General features: G+C 42.2%; 1 protein-coding gene across 2 annotated transcripts; it reads right to left on the bottom strand.

Annotated features, from left to right (window-relative positions):
- Nucleotides 1-792: 792 nt before the first annotated feature.
- Nucleotides 793-26,994, bottom strand: LOC139464872 (cyclin-dependent kinase 12-like). 2 transcript variants are annotated; one of them, XM_071246433.1, is made up of 12 exons: nt 26,341-26,994; nt 20,627-21,097; nt 20,183-20,236; nt 15,459-16,118; nt 11,974-12,138; nt 9,762-9,898; nt 9,334-9,504; nt 8,456-8,645; nt 7,551-7,712; nt 6,270-6,464; nt 5,606-5,737; nt 793-4,120 (listed from the first exon to the last, which is right to left on the bottom strand). In XM_071246433.1, the coding sequence occupies exons 1-12, from the start codon at nt 26,553-26,555 to the stop codon at nt 2,734-2,736; spliced, it is 3,939 nt and encodes a 1,312-aa protein (XP_071102534.1). In that variant the 5' UTR covers nt 26,556-26,994; the 3' UTR covers nt 793-2,733. The 2 variants fall into 2 exon arrangements, with proteins under 2 accessions (XP_071102534.1, XP_071102535.1); XM_071246434.1 differs by lacking the exon at nt 20,183-20,236.
- Between the last annotated feature and the right edge of the window lie 8 nt (nt 26,995-27,002).

The following is a 27,002-nucleotide window of genomic DNA, read 5'->3' as shown; positions in this document are numbered from 1 at the left end:
CTTTTCAGCAAATAAATAAATAAATAAATAAATAATCAAGTCTGGACCAGACAAACCAGTGAGTGATATTGTGAGCAACAACCCATGCCATCTGAACCTGACCATCCGATCCATACAGTGGCCTCGTTTACCAAGATAAGCTGCAGAGTACCTATTATTACCGTACTCGGAATCCCCACAGGGTATCCCATTTTTCTTTCGGATAACAGTGTAACCTGTCATCACTCATTGAAAGTCACCTAAACCAACTTGATTAGAATCCAAGGGGTTAAAAAAAAAAGAATCGATCAGAGTTGCAACAAGTTTGAAACAGTATTTTCGAAATCACGTCAGCCTAACTGGAAAGTGAAAAGTAAAAACAATCCCAAGTGATGCAGGTTGATACCACTTTGATGGATGCCACAGGCACAGATGAATATCAGATCCTGCATCGCTATGGGAGGTAACCGTCTAAAGCCACTTGGAAACCGATGACCAAATCATAAGAACATGTTCAGATACATTCACATATCCTTCACATATTACATAAACCAAATCAAAATACCCACAAATGTTTACACAATGCATATGAAAAGTGACAAATCATAATCCTCACATAAAACATACAGCATGGTAATAATAAACAAACAAATCAATCTCAATTATTTAACTCACTTGACCAAAGACTGTAACAATCGGACATTATTTCTGATCTACAAAATTTCACAAGCACGAAAATAATGTGGGTAAGAGTAAATAGCAAATACAAATTAAAAATTAATTAATAAAAACCACCAACGCGATTCTGACAAGTATGTTTTTATTCAATTGCTTAATAGTACAATGTCACCGAGTAATAATTGACAGACACCAATCACGTGACATCGTTCACCAAAGCATGGCAAACTGACAGCGAACAGAGCGAGTCTTACTGAAATGAATACTCAAAGCAGCCAACACAATTTATAAAAGACATAAAACTAACCATTTCCATATCTCATCAAGTGTTTACCAACATGATCTATTGCTTAGATGAACTTTCAAGGCTTGTCCAAATAATTCAATTACACTCTTAATTTGATTATTTTTTGTCTAAATATTTGAAACTGGAGTTGTGAATGTACAATGCACAAGAAAAGCCCATGAAAATGAAGAGCGCACCATTCAACAAAGCTGAATCTAAAAAACTTGATATCAGGAACTTATTTGTCTTTGATTATGTAGCCGACGTACCAATAAGATTCAACTCATCACAAACATACAAGAAACTTCCCATGAAATAATCATTTTTGAATGGAAACAATCTCTTCATTATAGATGAATCATGCTTCTGTCAAATTTGATCCATTTCAATCTCAACAGGTTGTCTGAATTACAACTTCTTTGCATTGACAGAAAATTAAGAGGGGCTCTGGGTTCCTTGATGTGTAGTACTGTAGTATTGGTTCTAGTGACCCCAGTAATCAATTATTTGCAACATAAGCGTCATATAAGGGCCCATTACTTTCATGCTTAATTTCAAACACTAAGTAAATTCTACGATTGAATAGAACCAAAGTGACTATTGCCTCCATGGGAGTGTATCTTAGTGCTTCAACAAAACTCGGAGCAAAGTAAGAAACAAAGCTTAAACACTACATAAAAGATACATAATTGTTTATATGTCAGTGCAATTTCACCACCGACAGTAATGATCATAGAAAATGGAAGGGTAGCAAATGATACCCAAGTCATATCACATACATTCTTTCGATAGAGAACAGGTTTGATACAGGATCAACACCGAGTGTTGAGCCCAACAAGTTTACAACTCATTTCAGACTCGTGGCTTATGAAACTAAGCCAAATCTCTGGAAAAACTTACTCAAGGTTGTCGCTTTTTTACTGATCTGGAACCAAGGTACAGGAGAGGAGACTGCAGCACTTGAAGCAATGCAGGACAACCCATGTACATGTCCAACTAATGTACATTCAACCTCTGTAAAACACTTTTCATTTCGTGATCAAAGCATGGTGAACTGTTCATTGATTAATTCTTGGCACGAATGTTTGTACTAGGTCTGCAAACCTAAGACATGTCAGTCTGAGGCAAACAACCAGCAAAATATAATGGTCATTTTACAGAGTGTCTCTTGTATGAAGAACTTTGAGAAATGTTTTCCTTCATATAAACGTGTAGATCAACTGTTGAATATGCTTGACAGCTCAACGCACGTCATCGACCGACAGCATCAAAAAGACCATCATCAATGACACAGTAAACACGGTCCTATGTCGCAGGACTAATTGTTCACCCAAAAAGGTGTCTGCAGTCAATGGGATTCGTTCATAGTTGTATAAACTGCAGGTGTGTTATTCTTCCTGATGTGTACAGATCAGTGACGTCAGAATGAGGACAAACCTAATTCTGAATTATTTGCACAAAATGATTTGAGATGCATTTGTAATGGCCTTGCAGCCTGTTCATCAAAGACAGCCAGAGACTGTTGAGGCGCTGGCCATGAGCAGAGTATCAACATATACCTAAACCATGTGAACAGTAAAAATCTCATATGTACAAATCATGGTACTGTCATCAGACTGAACATATATCCTCAAAAATTAACTCATCTCAAGCAACCATTCCCTGACTTATTCTTTAGTTAAGAATCATAATACTCAATATTCATCTAACAAAAGATGACCCCCAAAACATTGACAATCAACTCCAGTTGCCTTGCCATGGAATAACAGTTGTGGCCGGGGTCGTCTGTACTATCTCCAGCCGCTTTGACCAGGATTATACTGTCCCTGGGGCCCTGGGTAGTTTTGCATCATCGGTGCAGGCCCTGATTGCATGTTTCCAGCACCTTGGTTAGAGTGACGGACGCTCTGTCCGGGAGGGGGGACGGAGTACCCACTTCGACTGAAGCCTGGAGGAGGAAGGGGCATGCCACTACCTGGCGGGGGGATTCCCGGGGGCGGTGCCTTGTACTGGTCAAAGTAACCTTGAACTTTCGCCTTGATTGAACTCCCGGTACCATCCATCCCCTGCTGAGTGGGAGGAGGGCCTTGTGATCCGTAGCCATAACTTTCACTTGTTGCACTTCCCTTTGAATCATCCGACCCGTAGCTGTACTGTTTGTGAAGGGGGGGCCCACCTGTAGACAAGGTCGTGCTTGTGACGGCAGCCATGGTGCTCCTGCCCTGGGCATCAGTCTTATGAGTGTCTGTTGTCATTCCTGGAGCTGTCGACTTGGGAACATTATAGCCATAGCCCTGGCTGCTGTACCCATGCCCGGACTCCGAAGCCCCAAATGAGCTCTTGACCGACCTGTATCCCCCTGCCCCACCACTACTGTCAGAATCACTACCCCCCATCACCTTCGACCCAGCCACCACCCCTATTCCCTGTTCAGCAAGAAGTTGAGCTAATGCTGCCTTTACCCCTGCATTCTTATCGGAAGAGGTTTTCTCCTCGACGGACGTCTGGGACACGAATGTAGAGGGGCCCCCACCGGAATTGTACCCACTTCCATAAGCAGCCCCACCCCCTGCACCCGCCTGGTCATACATGTCTACAGGTTGTGAACCATAGCCCTGGGAGTTCTGGTTCGAACCACCCAAACCCTGTTTACTCTGAGGTGGTGCAGCCATGAGAAGCTGTTGCTTCAGATTATCCAACAGTTGAGATGTCTGTTGGTCCACAGTAATGTTCAAGCTTTTTGCTATCTGTGATACACTGATTTCTCCCTGTGCAAGCTGAATCAGTTGCGCCAGATTGGCTGCGTTCACTTTGTTAGCCTCAAGAGAGCTCTGCCGCTCCATGGCAGGCAGAGCGTCCCCGGCGCCAGAGTTTTTATCCTTACCAGCCGCATCCAATCCGGGAATACTGTGTTGGTCTTTGGTTGAGCTATTGTTGCCAAACAAACTTGTAGACTTGCTATCACTGACAGATGTGCGTCGGTCCCCTCGCCCTGAATCTGCTGATCTCTGGGAACTACTTGTGTCTCTTCCTCCTCTCTCCTGCCGCGGTGGTTGCTGGGGTGTGCTGTTCTTGGAGACGGGTCCGCCTTGTTCCTGTTCCTTGCGCTGCTGTTCTCGTAACTGTTTCTTTCTTGTCTTGCACCACAGTTCGTGGCAATCCTGGTCTCTTGGCAAGCTGAAGAACAGAAGTACATAAGTTACAGCCCATATGAGCAACCCAGAAGAGAAGTGAGAAATTAGTAAATGACTCAATTTAGTTTTTGTCAATAAAATATTTTTAAACCCAAAAATATTTTCAAAACTATGACAGTTTGCAACCTAACAGTACAATGGAAACACTGGTCCAGGAAACAGGTATTGTGAGGCAATTCTTTTGTTCACTAAACATTTTGAGAACTTTGTGATGTGATCAGATGATGCAGTCAAAACATGACATTATGTATAGTGATGCAATGTTTTTTTGTTTGGGTGTTGTTTAACACCACACTCAGCAATATTCCAGCTATATGACGGCGGTCTGTAGAAATAATCAAGTCTGGAGCAGACAATCCAGTGATTGATATCATGAGTATCGATATTGTGATTACAATGACACCCCATTAAGTAATGGGGTGATGCAATAACACCCCATTAAGTAATTGGGTGAAGCAATGACACCCCATCATGCAATGAAGTAATTGGGTGATGCAATGACACCCCATCATGCCATGAAGTAATTGTGATGCAATGACACCCCATCATGCCAGTAAGTAATTGGGTGATGCAATGATGCCCCATCATGCCAGTAAGTAATTGGGTGATGCAATGACACCCCATCATGCCATGAAGTAATTGGGTGATGCAATGATGCCCCATCATGCTAGTAAGTTATTGTGTGATGCAATGACACCCCATCATGCCATGAAGTAATTGTGTGATGCAATGACACCCCATCATGCCATGAAGTAATTGTGTGATGCAATGATGCCCCATCATGCCATGAAGTAATTGGGTGATGCAATGATGCCCCATCATGCCAGTAAGTAATTGGGTGATGCAATGATGCCCCATCATGCCAGTAAGTAATTGGGTGATGCAATGATGCCCCATCATGCCAGTAAGTAATTGGGTGATGCAATGATGCCCCATCATGCCATGAAGTAATTGGGTGATGCAATGATGCCCCATCATGCCATGAAGTAATTGGGTGATGCAATGATGCCCCATCATGCTAGTAAGTTATTGTGTGATGCAATGACACCCCATCATGCCATGAAGTAATTGTGTGATGCAATGACACCCCATCATGCCATGAAGTAATTGGGTGATGCAATGATGCCCCATCATGCCATGAAGTAATTGGGTGATGCAATGATGCCCCATCATGCCAGTAAGTAATTGGGTGATGCAATGATGCCCCATCATGCCAGTAAGTAATTGGGTGATGCAATGATGCCCCATCATGCCAGTAAGTAATTGGGTGATGCAATGATGCCCCATCATGCCAGTAAGTAATTGGGTGATGCAATGATGCCCCATCATGCCATGAAGTAATTGGGTGATGCAATGATGCCCCATCATGCCATGAAGTAATTGGGTGATGCAATGATGCCCCATCATGCTAGTAAGTAATTGGGTGATGCAATGATGCCCATGACAAATACTGTGTTGGAGCACTCACTCTGGAGGGGGTATGGCAGCAGGATTGATGTCTCTGAGCCAGGGACATTGTAGTCCCTGCTCCGCGGTACAGCGCCGCGACGGGTCCAGCTCCAACATATGGTCCATCAGGTCCAGAGCTGCCTTCGGGATGCTGGAACACAATGTAACAGGGCATAAGTACTCTAAAATCGGCAAAGTTCTGTCCCCTTTGCTGAATGTTTCAGTGATCAAATGTAAGCATGAAAGTCCAGGGGATGATATTTAATGGCCTCAGAAGCAGCAAAACTTAAGTACTCCCTTAGTTTTTAACACTTCAGGTTGGAGTATGTGATGCTTCCACATCACACAAGTGCATCACCAAAATGTCCGTATTAACATAATTACTAAATTTACAAACACAATATTGTCCAAATATGCACAATGAAAAAGATACGACCAAATATGATGCTCAGCATTAAGGGGATAAAATCATGACTACCCGGCTCGGAGTTGGTATGTGTCTGAGTGGGGTATCCACGCTAAACTGCAGCATGGTATCTCAGTGGGCAAGCACTTTGAAACTGGCATAAGTCCAGACATGTACAAGCAGCCCAACACACACGTCACTATGCATGTGCAATAATCTTGAACATGAAGGTAAAACCTGTTTGACCTGACCCCGAGGTTCCTTCTACAGTACTTACAAGGAAAACTCCTCCCTGAGCCTTCGCCGGTACTGTCTCTTTGGCTTGAATGTATGGAAGAGCGGCAACTTGATGACATCCGGCCAGTTGGCGGGACACGGGGAGCCACATGTCTTGCTGATCAGCTCAAGCTGGGCAAACTCCTGCACTGCCGCGAAGATCGGCTTACGTGTGAACAGTTCACCCAGGATACACCTGAAATATACATCATGCCATCAGTAATAATAATAGTAATAGTAATAACAACAACAACAACAATAATAGTCCACTCGTATTTGTTTTGTTTGTTGTTTAATGCTGCACTCAGCAATATTCAAGCTATATGAAGGCAGTCTGCAAATAATTGAGTCTGGGCCAGACAATGGAGTGACTGATATGATGAGCATCAATATCATGCAATCGGGATACGATGACATGCATCAAACAAGTCAGTGAGTCTGACCACCGGATCTCGTTAGTCGCCTCATACAACAAGCATAGTGGCCTCTAATGACAAGCAAGGGTTGCTGAAAACCTATTCTACCCAGGATCTTCCCGGGTATAGTCCACTTGTAACACTCTCATCAATCTCAACAGTTGCTCATAGTGCTACAGAGGAGTTCTGCAGTACACTTCCTGAAGAAACTGGTTTTCTAGCTTAATTTGATAACTTTGGTGCAGAATAGGAAAGAAATCGGGGAAACAAAAAACTTGAAATTTGAGGCAAATAGTTGTAGCTTGTTGGTAGTTCTGAGGCTTCAAACAAGATGGTACTTCTGTAACTTCATCAAGTATGAAGCCGCCTTAAACACGTGTACTTTTTTAATTCATCTATTCACTTAACATTTGGAAGATTAACATGTTGTTATCTTTAGCATTGGTTATTGGTGAAACAGCCAGCTTCGAAAAATGAAGATATGACTGAATTGGGAAATGTTCAAGTTCAAAAGTTTGGAATTTTTAATTTTACAGACTTTTAGTCACACATTTGGGGCCAAATATCAGGATTAACAAATTTCATATAATTAAGATATGGAAGGGACTAAATTGAGTTTGTATTCCAATAATTCTACTCAAAAGTAGTTAAAACACCAAATTACTAACTATAGTTAATCTGTCATGCCATGTCACAAACTGAAATTGCTCAAAGCATGGAGCATTGACATTAGCAATATTTCAGACACGATGGCTACAGTTTCATACATTGTAACCATGTGGGGCATCAAAACTGATTTTTTGGCTTGAGCCAATGGTGAAACCAGGTCTGCCCATCATCTCCACATACTTGGGATGTGAACTCACCCCAAACTCCAAACATCAACGGGTGGACCATATCTTTCCTCTCCTAGGAGCAACTCCGGTGGACGGTACCACAACGTGATCACCTTGTTAGTGTAGAGGCGCTCACGGTCGTCGGCATGGTAGTAGCGAGCCAGACCCAGATCTCCCAACTTGATCTGGCCTCTGTCAAAACACACAGCATCAGTTCTATGTTCCAACAACAGACACAGATGACACACTGCTATTGGGGTTGTGTGTATTTCCACAGGTAACAACAATTTAACCATTGGGGAGATGTTTTCATAAAGGAAGTAACTTGTTCTCTACCATTACTACATTATTCACTTGGAAGGACAGATGTTATATAGTTGTTAATTTTGCCATATTCTTGGTCACACTGAGCATAGTGTTAGGTGTACTTCCAGCAACGTGTTTGGAACACCAGAATATTTACATACAGTCTGTGTAAGGAACTTTTGACTTTACTTTCCCAATCTTGTACTTTGGCATGATTTTCAGTAAATATTGGTCTTAGATTATGGACAAGTACAAGCAGATCTCGCCAGACCAGAAACAATTAGAAAGGCTTTGGACGAGTGGATGCAGGCACAGACTGCATACATACATTGTACTACGGGAAGAACAAAAAGCAGATCTTTGCTAGAACAAGCCAATGATTTGCAGGGAGTGTTGTCTTACAATCATTGACAGCTATAAATGACAGCTGACAGTAGAAAACCAGCATGAACAAATCTCCACACTGTTACCAATGATACACAACTACACAGACACAAAAACACAATATCATTATCAGCAATTTAATTTAAAGATCCACATATTACATTCCGTTTTGTAAATTCTTGAAATAAATTTATTATGCTTTTTCAATGAATAAATGTTTGGAGACAAGAAAGAAGATCACTTACCTGTTGTTCAGCAAAATGTTCGAACACTTTATATCTCTGTGAAGAAAATTCTTTCTATGACAATAATCTAAACCATACAAAAGTTGCTTCATAAATGATGCTATATTTTCTTCTTTGAAGGTGACGAAGCCTGACTCCAGCAGGCCCATGAGATCATGGTCCATGTATTCAAACACCAGATAGAAGGCACCTGCAAGGGAAACTCAGACATTTCAGAATGTCTAATACTTCAAAATAGAAGGCAAAATGACTCACACCACACACTCCTCGTGTTTAATCAGGGATGGAAATTAGCACATGCCCGCTAGCCTGGGTTGCTGAAGACCTTTTCTACCCCGGAACCTTCACGGGTAGTCAGATTTATGAGGAACTGGATGGGATACTGGGAACATGTTTTGCCCAGGGTTGAATGGGTTCTAGTTCCATGCAACAGATGTTTCTTGTTTAACGCATACCTCAGCAATATTCCTGCCATATACAGGGATGAGATTGGACATTTCCTTTTCAGCTGAAACTTCATTGCAATGGAGCATGGACCATATTTTGGAGGTGTTTATGTGGGAAACCAGATTTTAACAAATTTGCGGTCACTAAAATTTGTTGTTCCACATCTTCGTGATTCTATGACATGCTGTCAAGCAGGTCATCGATCCATTTTGTCACCTCTTACAACCAGCATAGGCTGAGGACCAAGAATCAGCACAGAGTCTAAGTAACAGCGTAAATTGTGTAAATTCGATCAGTATTTCACAGCGCATAAGATGAATGTGGGATAAAACATGATTCAAAATCCTGATAAAAAGATCCTGGCATAATTAAGGGATGCAACTCTGCACAACCTAGGGACCCCTAATTGCCATACAGCATAAGACCCGAACCTTTATCTTTCTTGAAGTCAAGAACATCTTGCTTGTCTGTCACTATCTCCTTCAGATTGACAATGTTCGGATGCTGCAGCTGTCTCAGAATCTTGATTTCTCGGACAGCTGTGATAGGAAACCCTTCCTTCTCATTCTCTAGACGCACTTTCTTCAACGCCACAAAGTCATCTGCAACAGAGTCGATATTATTTACTGGCTCTGGGTACCAAACATGTTGACAAAACAAAAAACATGGGACACATTTTTGGCATAGCATTTCATTCAATGCCCCTAATCATTTACAAATTAAGGGGGGGGGGGGGTCATCAAATTCTGCTACTGTTCTTTAATCTAGGGTGGGGTGTTGCGGCGTGTGTGCATGCGTGCATGTGTGTAGTCTGCCCCCTTCCATGTTAATGGTGTTGTGGTCATTTTGTACCATGTACCTGTGAATCTGTCCTTGGCTTTATACACTTGGCCATAGGTCCCCTCCCCAATGATCTCCAGTATCTTGAAGAGGTCCACGCTCCTCTCACCCCAATCTCCCTTGATTCTGTCATCTGTCCGCCGCTGTAGACACAGCCTGAAACATAGTGATTATTTCCTCAATTATCATGGTCATAATTCCTCATTCAGTCAGTCTGAAACATGATCACATCATCTCCACAGGGACAAGCACAGGGTGCTGGGAACCTATTCTGATCTGTCATCTCCACAGGGACAAGCACAGGGTGCTGGGAACCTATTCTGATCTGTCATCTCCACAGGGACAAGCATGGGGTGCTGGGGACAACTGATCTGTCATCTCCAAAGGGACAAGCTTTGGGTGCTGGGGACAACTGATCTGTCATCTCCACAGGGACAAGCATGGGGTGCTGGGGACAACTGATCTGTCATCTCCACGGGGACAAGCATGGGGTGCTGGGGACAAGCATGGGGTGCTGGGGACAACTGATCTGTCATCTCCACGGGGACAAGCATGGGGTGCTGGGGACAACTGATCTGTCATCTCCACGGGGACAAGCATGGGGTGCTGGGGACTACTGATCTGTTATCTCCATGGGGACAAGCATGGGGTGCAGGGAACCTATTGTGATCTGTTATCTCCACGGGGACAAGCATGGGGTGCTGGGAACCTATTGTGATCCGTTATCTCCATGGGGACAAGCATGGGGTGCAGGGAACCTATTGTGATCCGTTATCTCCACACGGACAAGCATGGGCTGCAGGGAACCTATTGTGATCCGTTATCTCCATGGGGACAAGCATGGGCTGCAGGGAACCTATTGTGATCCATTATCTCCACACGGACAAGCATGGGCTGCAGGGAACCTATTGTAATCCGTTATCTCCATGGGGACAAGCATGGGCTGCAGGGAACCTATTGTGATCCGTTATCTCCATGGGGACAAGCATGGGGTGCTGGGAACCTATTGTGATCCGTTATCTCCATGGGGACAAGCATGGGGTGCAGGGAACCTATTGTGATCCGTTTTCTCCATGGGGACAAGCATGGGGTGCTGGGAACTACTGATCTGTTATCTCCATGGGGACAAGCATGGGGTGCTGGGAACCTATTGTGATCCATTATCTCCACACGGACAAGCATGGGGTGCAGGGAACCTATTGTGATCCGTTATCTCCACACGGACAAGCATGGGGTGCAGGGAACCTATTGTGATCCATTATCTCCACACGGACAAGCATGGGGTGCAGGGAACCTATTGTGATCCGTTATCTCCATGGGGACAAGCATGGGCTGCAGGGAACCTATTGTGATCCATTATCTCCACACGGACAAGCATGGGGTGCAGGGAACCTATTGTGATCCATTATCTCCACACGGACAAGCATGGGGTGCTGGGAACCTATTGTGATCCATTATCTCCACACGGACAAGCATGGGGTGCAGGGAACCTATTGTGATCCGTTATCTCCATGGGGACAAGCATGGGGTGCAGGGAACCTATTGTGATCCGTTATCTCCATGGGGACAAGCATGGGGTGCAGGGGACAAGCATGGGGTGCAGGGGACAACTGATCTGTTATCTCCATGGGGACAAGCATGGGGTGCAGGGGACAAGCACGGGGTGCTGGGGACAACTGATCTGTCATCTCCATGGGGACAAGCATGGGGTGCAGGGACCCTATTCAGGGTGGCGTTGTACAAAGTCTTAGTGCTTAGGTGATCATAACACCCATACCTTAACACCGACTTACAACAGTAGTAACGCTAAGGTTGTTTTGTACCTCACCCTGCTTTTAAATCTCCACAGGGACAAGCATGGGGTATTGAGAACCTATGTTGATCTGTAATTTCCACATTGATGGGTATGAGTGCTGGGAACCTATTCTGATGTGGAATCTTCACGGGTACAAGCATGGGGGCTTGAGAACCTATGTGGATCTGTAATTTCCACAGTGATGGGTATGAGTGCTGGGAACCTATTCTGATGTGGAATCTCCACGGGGACAAGCATGGGTGCTGGGAACCTTTCTGATCCAAATTGGTTCCCAGGGACAAGCATGGTATTTTTGATACCTATCCACAGATCTATTTTACAAGAACCAGGTTTACAAGAAACATGACCCCGACATCCTTACCACATAAATAGGGTAATTTCAAATCAAAATCAATTTTTTAATAACTCTTCTCACCTCGGCCTTTTAAATTTCGCTGGTGCATCATCAGGTTTTGATTCATCCTCCTGCTCGATGTCCATGTCTGCATCATCATCTTGGAAGTTTTCATCCATACCGGGTGGCATTGGGAGGTCTGATATGCCTCGTGGACGCGGGGGAGGTGGGGTCAGCCTCCGCTCACTGCGTCAGATGGAAGAAAGTATTTTATCATCCAAAAATCCACAGTCACATTTGACAAGCTAAAACACATGTAACAAAGAAAAAAGACGTTATCACTATCCCCTGCCATGGGCACATTAGAATTTTGTTTGTTCATATAGTAGTGAATATAAACTATAGAGTTCTATAAAGCCTTAAGAGATATGAACTTGGGACACTATGTCATCAGAAAAAATTATTAAATGTGAAACTCATACACATAAAAGGCCACTTCTCGGGGAAAAAATAACTCAGTCTTGATAAGTATCTCTTAGATAAATTTCAGCAGTTTCTGAGAAAATTTGTCCCCATTGCAGAAACTATGCACCAAGTAAAATAACATGGTTGATTGGTTGTTTTACGCCGCTCTCAGCAATATTCCAGCTATATGACAGCGATCTGTAAATAAACGAGTCTAGATTAGACAGTCCGATGATTGATATCATGAGCATCGATCCGCTCAATTGGGATCAATGACATGCTTCAACCAAGTCAGCGAGCCTGACAAACCAATCCTGTTAGTCACCTCTTACGACAAGCATAGTCGCCTTTTACGGCAAGCATGGGTTGCTGAAGACCTATTCTACCCTGGGCCTTAGTGGGTCTAAAACAAAATAGATCAAGGGCAGTAACTCTGTAAAAGTATAATTTAGGGCACCCATTTTTGAACTAGGTCTTGACAAGTATCTCTTAGACAAGCATGCAAACTTTCATTCATGTAACTTCAGTAGTTTGAGAAATTGTCCCCATTTCATGCAGTATGCACTAAGTTGAAACGCACAGAGCAAGGGCCACAACTCAACAAGGAATTTACAACACCAATTTTGGAACTCATTTGAGATCAAGACCGGTAACATCAGTGTGTAAAATGTCATTTTCTCTGACTAAAAATTATTTTAGAGAAAAGAAATCCCCTTAGAGGGAGGGACAGACAAACTGAGGAAAATGTAAATAATCATAATACACAAAATAAATCATAAAATGTAAAAGTCATTTGTGGTCAACTTTGGTTCTTCCCAACAGTGAATCTAGCCAGTTCTGAGCAACATAGTCTGGGATGGTCCCCTGGAGTCCCTGGGTCCCTGGTCACAGTTCTGGACAACCGAGGTCCCTAGCGACATTTCTGGATCACAGGGGTCCCTGGCAACATTTCTGGATCACAGGGGTCCCTGGCAACATTTCTGGATCACAGGGGTCCCTGGCGACATTTCTGGATCACAGGGGTCCCTGGCAACATTTCTGGGCCACAAATCTCCCTGGTCACAGTTCTGGATTAAAGATGTCATTTGTGGTCAACTTTGGTTCAACTTTGAATCAAGCCAGATCTGAGCAACATGGTCTGTGTTGGTCCCCTGGAGACAGTCCTGAACAATAGTGATCCCTGGTCACATTTCTGTACAACAGGTATCCCTGGCCAAAGTTCTGAACAACAGGTATCCCTGGCCACAGTTCTGAACAACAGGTATCCCTGGCCACAGTTCTGAACAACAGGTATTCCTGGCCACAGTTCTGAACAACAGGTATCCCTGGCCACAGTTCTGAACAACAGGTATCCCTGGCCACAGTGCTGAACAACAGGTATCCCTGGCCACAGTTCTGAACAACAGGTATCCCTGGCCACAGTTCTGAACAACAGGTATCCCTGGCCACAGTGCTGAACAACAGGTATCCCTGGCCACAGTTCTGAACAACAGGTATCCCTGGCCACAGTTCTGAACAGAGGTCCCTGACCACAGTTCTGGATCACAGGGGTCCCTGACCACAGTTCTGGATCACAGAGGTCCCTGACCACAGTTCTGGATCACAGGGGTCCCTGACCACAGTTCTGGATCACAGGGGTCCCTGACCACAGTTCTGGATCACAGGGGTCCCTGACCACAGTCCTGGACAACAGGGGTCCCTGGTCACAGTCCTGGACAACAGAGGTCCCTGGTCACAGTTCTGGATCACAGAGGTCCCTGACCACAGTCCTGGACAACATGGGTCCCGGGTCACAGTTCTGGACAACAGAGGTCTCTGCCCACAGTTCTGGATCACAGAGGTCCCTGACCACAGTTCTTGACAACATGGGTCCCTGACCTCAGTTCTTGACAACATGGGTCCCTGACCTCAGTTCTTGACAACATAGGTCCCTGACCTCAGTTCTTGACAACATGGGTCCCTGACCTCAGTTCTTGACAACATGGGTCCCTGACCTCAGTTCTTGAGAACATGGGTCCCTGACCACAGTTCTGAATCACAGAGGTCCCTGATCACAGTTCTGGATCAGAGAGGTCCCTGACCACTGTTCTTGACAACATGGGTCCCTGACCAGTTCTGGATCACAGGGGTCCCTAACCACAGTTCTGGATCAAAGGGGTCCCTGACCACAGTTCTGGACAACAGAGGTCCCTGCCCACAGTTCTGGATCACAGAGGTCCCTGGCCACAGTTCTGGATCACAGTTCTTGACAACATGGGTCCCTGGCTACAGTTCTGGATCACAGAGGTCCCTGGCCACAGTTCTGGATCACAGTTCTTGACAACATGGGTCCCTGGCCACAGTTCTTGACAACATGGGTCCCTGGCCACAGTTCTGGATCACAGAGGTCCCTGACCACAGTTCTTGACAACATGGGTCCCTGACCACAGTTCTGGATCACAGAGGTCCCTGGCCACAGTTCGGGACTTGTGTACAATCAATAGCTAAGATGATCTCTCATTGCTAGTTGACAATAAAGAGAACAGACTATGGTCATATCATCAGCTAGGAATGCTGTATTCCTACAAATTTTCAAAACATATTGTTTCTATATACATTACACTTGATGCATCAGAGAATCATACCAAGTATAGTAAAACTTCATATATTATTCAAAACTCACCAAATCAATTTCTATATAACCACCAGTTAGAAATGAGCTGCAGACTAGTTGAATATGACCAATGGTGTCCACTCCTGTGGGGGCGGGTCTCTTGATCAACAGGGTCCAGACTATTGACAATTTACCATCTATATCTAGAGACACTACATATCGGGCTATGAAACATAGCATGTACAATTTCTTTTGGTGCTATACTCGGCAATATTACAGCTACATGATGGAAGTAAATATTCAAGTCTGGACCAGACAAGCCAGTGATTGACATAATAATCGATCTATGTAATAGGGATACAATGACATGCATCAAAGGCAGCGAATCTACAACAAGCATGGGCTGCTGACGACGAATTCTAACCCAAATCTTCACAGAGGGAGACAAGCAAGAGTTGATGCAGACCAATTCTAACCCTGATCTTCACGGGGGCTAGCATGTACAAACCTGTAAGGACTCCTACTACGACTGCGCTCACGCTCACTCTCACTGTCTTCTGGAGACAGCTGGGGCATGGGGAGCCTCGTAAGTGATCCTGGGTGGTAGGCGCGGCGGTTCTCCTCCGGGTTTGGCATCCGTACACTCCTCTCGTCTAACCTCATCTCCAGCCTATCACTCCTCCTCTCTTCAACAACACGCCGCTCTTCAATATGCTCACTACCTCGTTTAATATTCTCTACTTTTATCACAATGTTTTCCTCTATCTGTCCTAAAGCTCGTTCTGGCTTCTTTGGAGGTGGCGTTATTGAATGTCTAGATTTGGGCATCTGTTCCGGAGGAGATGACGGAATGACTATTGGACTCTCACTACGATTCACTTTCACATCTGATGGCATCGGCCTGTCATTACGCGACCGTCTATTTTCACGTGCTCGCTTATGCTTACTCAACTCAGCGGCTAAGCTTGAGGCATATTCAATATGTGGATTGTTTCTGTTGTTGGAATAAGATGAGCCACTTCGTGATGGACTAGGGGAGGGACTGACGGAGTCCCTCCTGTAGGAATGACTGCTGTATGCCTTAGAACGACTGTTGTGTTTCTTGGTGGAATACCGTGATGGTGGGCTAAGACCCCGATCCTGAGACCTTCTCGACGACTTGTGTTTTCTGCCAATACAAATAATATGATTTAAGCATGAACCAGTTATGACATGGACAATTTATGCTTTCATAACGTATTAGTCTGTAAAAAACCTTTTGAGCAGACTTGCCCATTCTCTGGCTCTTAGCATTCTTTGACAACAGAGACAAATGGAAATAAGACATTTACCGTATATCTCTGTGTATAAGGCGAGTTTTTCGTACCTAAAATGAGGGGGTTAAGAAGGGGGGTCGTCTTATACACGGAGTCGAAGATCTCACATTTTTTTCCACTGGCGATGTCAACTGGCGTCCGATAGCCAGCCCAGCATTTGACAATAAAACTTCGCATTTTTCATCCTAAATAACTGTTCCAATAACTTTTTCCATACATAAACATGATTTGTATCTCTTTTCCTTGAATAAAGTTTAATAATTTCTGCAAATAAAGTTGAAATGACCCTCGCCTCGATGCAGATTGTCGAAACCAGCTGACATGGTAAAACAATCAACATCCGTGAGTAGAGAGCCGGAAGTACTGGTAAGCATTTGCACATGTGACCTAACATGTGATAACCGGTGAAGCTGAAATCAATTCCCGCTGTTTTTACAGTTGTATGAACAACTGTTGGAGACAGTGTGAATAAGTGATTGCGGAATAAACACGCTAATTGTGAAGCAAATATAAGCCTAGTTAGTTACAACATAGTTAATTGGCGATTAAATTACTCACCATTGTATCTCATATGTTATTACTTCATAAATGAATTTTATTTTACGGGCACCAATTTGGTGTCGTACCATGTAAACACAAAATGGCAACATGTGCTGGAGTTACACACGCGACCAATCATCGTAGAAAAAAACCCGCAAGATAAACATATTTTCATTGCATATATAAGGTTTGTGTGCGCACTTGTGATGTGCTTCATTCCAGGTCGCCTTATACACGGAGTATAGGATTTTGGGTTTATTTTGAAGGGTTTATTTTGAAGGCGTGTACAGGGGTGTCGTCTTATACGTGGGGTCGCCTTATACACACCAATATACGGCACATGATTTTATCCTTTCAATAGGATATTCATTTATATCATTACCAAATTTGGAGGACATTTTGGATTTTCAGTCTATATCTTAGAAAATTAACAAATCTGAAAACTTGATTATTATTAGCTGAGCTTGCTAGATCAAACAAATTTTCCACACATGCGATTTGGACTACTGATCAAAGTCACAGACTCACTATTTGAAACACTTTGTGGGGATATTTCATAATTTTTTTACCAAAACCTAAAAAAATGAGATATGAGTTGTATTGGACTAAAAGGAATAGTGATATCGAAATTTCAGTTAGGAAGAAGTCTTACTACAGATAGAAACTCAGCAATATTCCAGCTATAAGACGGCAGTCTGTAAATAATCAAGCCTGAACCAGACAATCCAACAAAAACAGTGACTTTGATCCATCTCTGACCTCGGTGAATATCATTTCATGTGCTAGATAATTAAAAAAACAGTCTCCTTCGTTTTCTTTGAGATTGATAACCATTCAGGATTACCATAGAATACCCTCATGTTCAGCCTACTGTCAAATTAATTATTTCCTGAGTGTTGATACAGTGTACTTGTTAGCCTAATGTTTATATCACAGTTGGACATGTGGCAAGGAACACATCTTACACCCAGAAACATCTCTCTCTGGATTGTAAACATCTTCATTAACAATGACTGATTAGTGTGATCAGCCCAACAGTCACGCCGACCAGAAACATCTATGACCAATTAAGCAATTAACATAACAGGATTTGATTAAAGGAACTTAATTTTAACCTCTACCAGGTGCATGTTGAAATGAAAACCAAGTTGCATCAAACAAAACCAGGTTGCAACATGGACAGATAAATTCATTAAAGATAATAGGACTGTCAGCTGCCAGTGTCACAAATTAATTACACATTTATTTTACAATCTCTGGTCATATAAACATGTGCTCATAATCTTAAACATGTAGAAGGATACAGTTTGTTGATGTCAAGCTTAAGAAAATTTGTTTATTCGTTTTAAATTTAACTCAACACACAGTCAATAATGTAAATAATTGAGTCTGGACCAGACAATCCAGTGATTGATATCATGAGCACCGATCCATGCAAATCAGCGAAACTGACCACCCCATCCAATTAGTTGCCCCTTACAATAAGCATAGTTGCCTCATAAAACAAGCATGGGTTGCTGAAGACCTATTCTAACCCGGCTCATCACGAGTCCCTGAGAAAGCATTACAAACTACATGTTACAGGGATTAGTGATGTAGAATGGTAAATAAACTTAAGTGGTATTGAGTGTATTCAAAGAACGATTGTCAAGTAAGGGTGAAGTCATTTATAGGCATGTAGAAAAACATGAATACATGACAATTATTATGAAGGGCAACTTCTTTTATTCTTTGTCACGACGTTTCAGAGCTACTCCTTGCCCCTTCAGTAGACAAATGCTGAGTAAGAAGAAGTGTGCCATATAACTGGTTTACCGCGATTTGAAATACTAATGAACATGTATCTAAAACAAGTTATGTTTGTACCTTCAAGTAACCATTTAGCATCAAAACTATGTGATAATTGTCCAGTATATTCCTGATTATTTGAGAAATAAAACACAGCAGTTTTAGAAGCATAGTGTGTTAGTATTGGAAATAGCTTAGAGTTCCAAAATCCACATTTCATATATATAGGCATTCATTTCTCGGGAACGTCAATTGATCTGCTTCTGCCTTCTCTCTACAATTCAGAAGTGATCACCATATCCAGGCCAAGGTCAATATAGACCAGTGAAATATATGCCTAAATGTCTGCACAAAGCCAACAACATGAGTGAGTAAGTGAGTTGGGTTTTCCGCCGCTTTTAACAGTATTCAAGTTATATCACGGCGTGTCAGCTTAATGTGGGAAGAAAGCCCAAGTTGATGCAGGTCTCAGACGTTTACCACTTCGGTGAAACCCACGATCACGGGTATGGTGCTGACAAATCTAGAAACATAATCGGGGCGACCGGGATTCGAACCCACAATCACAGGTTTCTGGCGTGCCCAAGGGACACAACTCTGCACAGCGAAACTATGTGCCTTAGATGACTGGGCCAGCCTTGCCCCCTCCAACAACATGAACAATAGTAACCAGAAAATTATGTCTGGGAGTCTTTTCTGTAAAACAAGTGTAATACACACAAGAAAACATAGACTAGCAGGTTCAATTTCATACTAATCACAGGGCACTTTTGAAAAGACGGCTTATAGATTGATGTAGATGTTGGTTCGGGTGTGCCTAATACAGTATTTTGTTTATATGGGCCTGAAGAGAGGTTTTCAAACATGCATATAGTCTGTGCCGAAAACTGTTCAGCATTCCAGCATGAACTTGGCTCTTTGCATCAGTATAATTAGACAGGTTATCAGGTGGGCTATAATTAGCTGAACTGTCCCCACATCGAGTTGACTGAATACAATTTTTCTAGACGAGGGTTTCAGGCTATTGGTTAAAGCTGCAGACTGTGTCTAGCATTATTCAAGCTACAACACAAAGACATTGACTTCACGTGGTGTATCCAACATGACCAGAAACAGATTCCACCTCAGGCTCACCCACACACCTGGTTGATGGGAAGCAGTGACAGATATAAGCAGTAGCACAAGCCAGTTTCACTAATGATAAAGAGAAACTGTTTCAATAATGAGAAAGGACTTACGGGATCGGGTGGTCAGGCTCGCAGACTTGGTTGATGCATGTCATTGTATCCCAATTGCATGGATATCAATAACTGGATTGTCTGGCCCAGACCCGATTATTTACAGATCGCCGTCATATAGCTAGAATATTGCTGAGTGCGGCGTTAAACAACAAACAAACAAAACTAATAATAAAGGCATCATTTTGACGATGTTCCTAGCCTATCAATATACGGTCAAGTAGGTTAATTTCTTCCCTGAAGGCATATTAATATCAACACTCAGACAGGCAGCCATAGGTAGCTTTACTACCATGTTTCTAGAAGACTTAATGTTAAAGCCACACTGTGGAGGCAATGTCTAGACCCACCTAGAAAGTCCTCCAACTTTACTTTCATGACTATGTTGTTTCTTACTGTACTCCCTGTAATGAACAAAAGCACTGTACAACATCACATGATTATAAAACATCAAACAAAGATGGATTACCTCCCTTGGTACACAATATCAAGACACACACCTGCGTACATTTCGTCCACATCATCGCCGACAAACACATGACCACCAGAACAAGTGACACTACATTAACCAAACATGCATCAGTCTTTATCTGACTTAACTTAGACGACCTCATATTACTCAGCTTACAGCTCATGAATGACAATACAAAATCTTTCCATACAATCAAATAAAAGATTTAATAGGGAAAAACAAACAAAATAACTCGAGACATCAATATATTACAATTTATCACAGAAAATCTAACAAACCCACAAAAACAGCTATTCAAATCAGATCTTCATAAAAAACTAACCTTGGGGGGCTTCTCTCCCGACGATCATATCTTGCATTGCTGTATGGGCTGGGACTTCGTGACCGATACCGCTTGCTTGTGTTCTTGGGACTGTACTCCCCACCGCGACCACCACTATATGCCCCCCCTCCACTAAATGCCTTGGGCATATCCCCAGAGTAAGCTTTAGGGTGCTCCTGGTGCTTCACACTCGGCTCGCGATAGCTTCTCGAAGATTCACGCACCTTTTCTGGGGAATAGTTCCTAGGTCTTTTATTTGTTTTTCGAGCTGAAGAGCTCGTATATGGAGGACTTTCCTCCCTCATAACTGGAGAGTTACTCTGACTCCTGTCGTTGAGGTATGCACGTATTGCTGTGGCTGGGGATTCCGCACGGCCCCCACGGGACCGTTCTCTATCGGACACTCGACTAGGACCAACTCTACCGGGAGATCTTGCTGCTCGTTTCGATAACTCAACTTCAGAATCCGAACTGAAACAGTAACATATTTCGTCAGTACCTAAACCAAATGGACATAAAATTCAGTGTTTGTTAGTTTGTTGTTTAAAGCCACACTCAGCAATATTCAGTTATATAAAGCCATTAAAGGTGGTCTGTAAATAATCAAATCTGGATCAGGCAATCCAGTGATTGACATCATGGGCATCAACCATGCATCAACTCAGCGAGCCTGACCACCCGATCCCTTTAGTCACCACTCACAAGCATAGTCGCCTCTTACAACAGCATTAGAAATTGGCACTAGTCCTGTAGTCCTTACCAAACTGCCCAATAGTAAAGGTATCCTAAGGACTAGTAGAAATTAGCCTGTTTTAAGGGTTTTGCTATATGTTATCATTGTAAGGACTAGTGGACAAAAACTGTTAGTTTCTAACCCTGTTACAAGCATGGGTTGCTGAAGACTTACTTTCTACCCGGATCTTCACAAGTCACAAAACTCAGTGAGTATGGTTTAATGCCGCTTTAGCAATATTCAGGCAATGTCATAGCGAGGGACCACAGAAATGTGCTTCACACATTGTACACATGTGTGGAATTGAACCCAGTTCTTCAGTTTGTTAAACGAATGCTTTAATCACCAGGCTACCCCACCACCCCTATAAAAATCTGAGGGCAGTCGATGAAAAGAATTTAGAGGCTACTAGCCTGGTCTTGGCTCTTTACATCAGTTAAAGTTGATTTTAGTGATATTATTTGGGCCAATATTTCTGAGCTCACTAGACCGAACAGAAGTTAACTTGAGTCATGGTTCAGACTGGTGGCTAAAGTCAAAGAGTGTGATGGTATTTGAAGGCATGGTCAAATGATGCAAACTTTCAGGATAAGATACATAGTCTGTGCACATGAACTGTCAAGTCTACAAGCCTAAATAATGCTAAGCATCACTTTCAGTAGAATACAGTTCAGGGATGGAAACTAGCATAAGCCCGTATGAGTTTTGTTGATGTTATAGGTGTCCAAGGGCTAGTGCCATTTCAAACATTTTGTTACCAGTAATCGGGTTAGATGTTCTCGGTTACTTTCCATCCCTGCTGTTGGGAGTCTTTTATTATGAAAGATTGACCATACCTCCATAATAAACAAAAGGCCCACACCACATAACTGAAGTCTACTAACGTAGCTAAAACCAAAGGTATGCACACCCAAAGTATCAGACAAAAATATTTCTGCAGTTAAAGGTTCAAAGAATGAAGTGTAAGGCATAACTGGCTTCGGAGCTACAGATAAGCAGCGTATTTGCGTTAAGTACCCCCCAAAATATTCAAAACCCAATTACTTTCAGTTCACTTGCGTACAGAAACAGGTGCATTAAGTGAAAAACTCAAATGTATGAAAACAGCACACAGAAACCCGATGAAGATTTTTCAGCTATTTCCGAAACACAATTACGAGCTAATTTACTTTCCGAGTCAATCCTATATGATTATAACCGTTATATACATCTAAAACATTATTTAATTTTTTTAATCATAAAATGTTCATTCATTTGGGGAAAAACACAATAGAATGATGCATAGATGAGTGAAAACATATTGTTCACCCAATGAAAAATGTAATAACACCAATTAAAATAGAAAACTTCGCGTAAAATCTCAATTGCTCAAAAAGATATCTGGAGCTCTGTGACTTCCTACTAACTTTGTATTTATCTCGACTCATGGCAATCAATTGATTATATTCTCTTATATATTTCATTAGCTGGTGCATATATCATATGTGAACAGTTTTTCATTGTCCCTATGTTCTCATTATTAGCGAACAGCTGACTACAAAGGTTGAAATATTCCGATCTGACAACAAATTCAGACTAACATTACCATACCCCGTTCACAAAAAAATGAGGTGGTTGCGTAGCATAGTGGTTAAAGCGTTGACTCGTCAGGCTGAAGACCAGGGTTCAATTCCCCACATGGGTACAACGTGTGAAGTTTATTTCTGGTGTCCCTCGACTTAATAGTGCTGGGATATTACTAAAAGCGACGTAAAACCATACTCACTCACAAACGGAACGCTGATTGTTTAATACTGTAAGAATGAGTGTAAACACGCTACATAAATGTCATTTGAGTTAAACATGGTTGATGATAGCAACAACCTCTAGACTAGCTCGTATGTTTTATCAGTCAGGAACCATATGGCCACATTCAATGTTTCTTGTTCAATGTCACACAAAGTGATGTTCCAGCTAGATGCCAATGCCTCAAAATAATCGAGTCTTGACCAGACAAAACAGTGACTGACATCATGAGCATCGATCCTTGCAATTGGGATACAATGACATGCATCAAACAAGTCAGCGACCTGTACTACCCCGGATCTTTGCGGGTCCATTGATATTATGAGCAGCATCCCACGCTACTGGGTTATAGGGGTGAAGTGATACAGCAAGGTCACAATGTGATACGTATCTCGATACATAGGTAAAAATATGATACATATCGCGATACACATATTTACATCAAATTGCATGGAAACTTCTTGACTATGAATATTTCGGAGCATGTTCTTAAGGAAATGCTAGCTGTTAATAGCTGCTATTTTCAGTAGTGAATATGGAACGCTAATTACAACACATTTTGTAATATTTGACTGACAAAATTGCTGGGGTTCACTAAACGATATATTTAAGCAAGTGTATCGTCTTGTATCGATACAGAAGAAAATGTATCGTGTATCGTATCGCCGCATGAAAACTTACAATGCACTGGTGTATCGTTTCACCCCTACTGGGTTATGATGTTCCGCAATCAAACAAGTCACCAAGCCCGACCACTCAGTTTACAACATCACCTCATACAACAGGGATTCCGGGTTATAACTGGTCCCCAGTAACACAGGCTTCTTCAAGTTGTTGGAAAAGAAGAACAGATCCCTGCTCTACACTACAACACACACTGAAACCTTACAAACTGGTTGATTTGTAGGCCATAGCAGTGACAAGAGAACAAGAACACAGCGTTAGAAATTGGCACTAGTCCTGTAGTCCTTACCAAACTGCCCAATGGTAAAGGTATCCTAAGGACTAGAAGAAATTGGCAAAATTTAAGGGTTTTGCTATACGTTATCATTATAAGGACTAGTGGACAAAAACTGTTAGTTTCTAACCCTGGAACAGATGAACAGGACATGGTAAGGACATAGCTAGATAAGGGATCGATTTAAGGAACTTTATCTAACCTGTACCCAGTGCATGTTGACATGAAAACCGAAATTGCACTGACAAAATCTGATTGCACCCTCGCTCCCATAAATTTATCAAGTTTGAAACAGGCCGGTCTGCAGACTGTGTCGCACAAATTAATGACATCCTGCTGTTAGGGTAACAGACACATAATCTTAAAATCCCCACAGTTTGATGTTAAGCCCACAAAAGCCATATTCTCGAGGCAAGTGAGTTAACTGACTATAAAAGTCCAGTTTCCACCCTTGCCGAACTAGGCTGGTATTATGGAGTTACATTTTGGCTGGACTAATGAGTCTATGCATAGTCCAATCAATATTGCGCACCGAAATCGAAATCCGGTTCGTAAAGTGTAATGCAGATTTCAGTCGACTGCAGGATTTGCAAAGCATGTGCACCGCTAACCTGTCAACAGATATTTTCTAAATCTTTTCATGCTTTTAATCAAGGTGCTCACGTGATTTGATGCACTTCATGATGTAAGACTCGTTTTATCACAATATAGATCTTGATTATCAATCAGATCGTCTTGACTAGGCGCCACTGTTTTGTTTGAAGCAAATGCAAGTGATACGAGAGGTTGAATCTGATTGGTCAATAGGAGAGGCATAGAAAGGACATAACTCGTAATGGCCACTGGTGGCGCTACGATTGAGCCCAGAAATTCCAGCCTAGTTCGGCAATGGGTAGAAACTGGACTTTTAAAGTCAATTAACTCTCTTGCCTCGGGAAGATGACAAATTACACATAGTAATAGTGATGTATTATGGTAAATATACCTTAGAGGTATTGAATGTGTTCAACATGTTCAAAGATTGATGTTGTGTGGACAAGTAAGGGTTAGGCTGACACAAAGTTTGAATATTTTTTACATGCACTTGGTCAAAACTTCTCATCAGCATTTGTGTGACCCTGTAGAAACAATAACCACAGACATTATCATTCACATCTTTCCCTAACTCTTGAAGATCCGGTGTAGAAAAGGTCTTCAGGCGACTATGCTTGTAGCAAGAGGCGACTAACAGGATCAGGTGGTCAAGCTCGCTGACTTGGTTGATGCATGTCATCGTATCCCAATTGTGTTGATCGATGCTCATGATGTCAATCACTGGATTGCCTGGCCCAGACTCGATTATTTATAGACTGCCGTCATCTAGCTGGAATATTGCTGAGTCTGGCGTTAAACAACAAACAAACATCTTTCCCTGGAGATTCCAGGTCAGGGCCCAACTATGGTCGTGAGATTATTACTTTAGAAACACCTCAGCACTTGCACCCATCTTAATACTTTACATTAACTTATATACTCTAAGTCTTATTGTTCGTTGGTTGTTAACACTGCACTTAGCAATATACCAGTCATATGACAGTGGCCTGTAATATTATGAGCAACCATCCAAAACATATGATGACACATAACTAAATCAACGAGTATTACAACCCAAACTATCTTATGACCAGCATAGGTTGCTGAGGACCTATTCTAATCTGAATCCACACTGAGCTGATATTATCTTCGCAACTATTGGCAATAACATTCACTAACAAGCACAAGGCATTAGTATAAATCAAACTGTTTTATACTAGTTACATAATGGCCCATAGTTTCAAATGGAATTCACATCAAAATTTGAAGATCTGGGATGAGCTTAACAGATGCATTGTTCTTTTAATATTTAACACACAAGGCCAAGTCACCAAGAAACGTTTCAACCCTTTGGAATTGCTTTTTATTTTTCAAATACTGACAATGCATTAATTACAAATATGAGAACAAATATTTCCACAATTTTTCGGTACATCAATCTCGTTTGTGACGTAGTGTCATTCGTTGAAAGCGTATAGGTCCACAATATTTCACATGGCAAATATCCACGTGAACTGTTTCTAGTGACCTTGACCTTCATCGATGCGAGTCTACAACTTAACAAGAATAAGCTTAAATATGGGTTTTCACGTTAACTTGGTAAAATCTCAGAGATTGCATTAAACTACACAACATATGTACTTAAGCTACAACACACATATTTACCTAATATCATCGTAACTCGAGGCTACGAGTGATGGCTTTGGGACAGGTGCACTTTTCTTCTCTTCCCTTTCTCTTGACTGCTTGTGCCGTGACTTCTTCTTTTTCTTCTTGTAATTGCCTTGCTGAGTAGGAACTAAATGGGCATATGATCTGGCATCATATTCGTCGTCATAAAATGGGCTGGCATGTTTTCCTCTCCGTTTCTGCCTCGACATATTCACATCGTCCGAGGCGAGCCACTGGGCCAACAATGGCGGACAGAAGCCTAGTCGTCAACTGGTTGTAACAATGTGAAACTTTACAGGCAAACGAAGGGGGAAGTTGGACTTTAGATTTCGCAAAAAAGGTTAAATTCCGTCGTCATTATTAATTGAAATAGGATGATTATATCGACTTCGGTTCAGTCCTTTGAATACGGTTCTGTTTAACGAGATTTCATTAACTTTTGAATCCAATATGCTGTCTCAGCACAACGTTTATAACCGCTGTTTAACTATTTTCACAAATATTAGTGAAAAATAATTGAAGAAATATTTTCTGAACTCTTTTTTTTTCACGATTTCATCATTTTGAAATTCAGATGTTACGACAAATGTCGTGATTTGAGAGATTACTGCACGAGGAATTTTTGTACATTGCCAAAACGCCATAAGCCCTAGCGA

This window comes from Haliotis cracherodii, unplaced genomic scaffold, assembly GCF_022045235.1.
Source record: "Haliotis cracherodii isolate W230 unplaced genomic scaffold, xgHalCrac1.p SCAF_17, whole genome shotgun sequence".
NCBI classification, from domain to species: Eukaryota; Metazoa; Mollusca; class Gastropoda; order Lepetellida; family Haliotidae; genus Haliotis; species Haliotis cracherodii.
The sequence above is the reverse complement of the archived record's forward strand: the minus strand, read 5'-3'. Positions and strand labels throughout refer to the sequence as shown.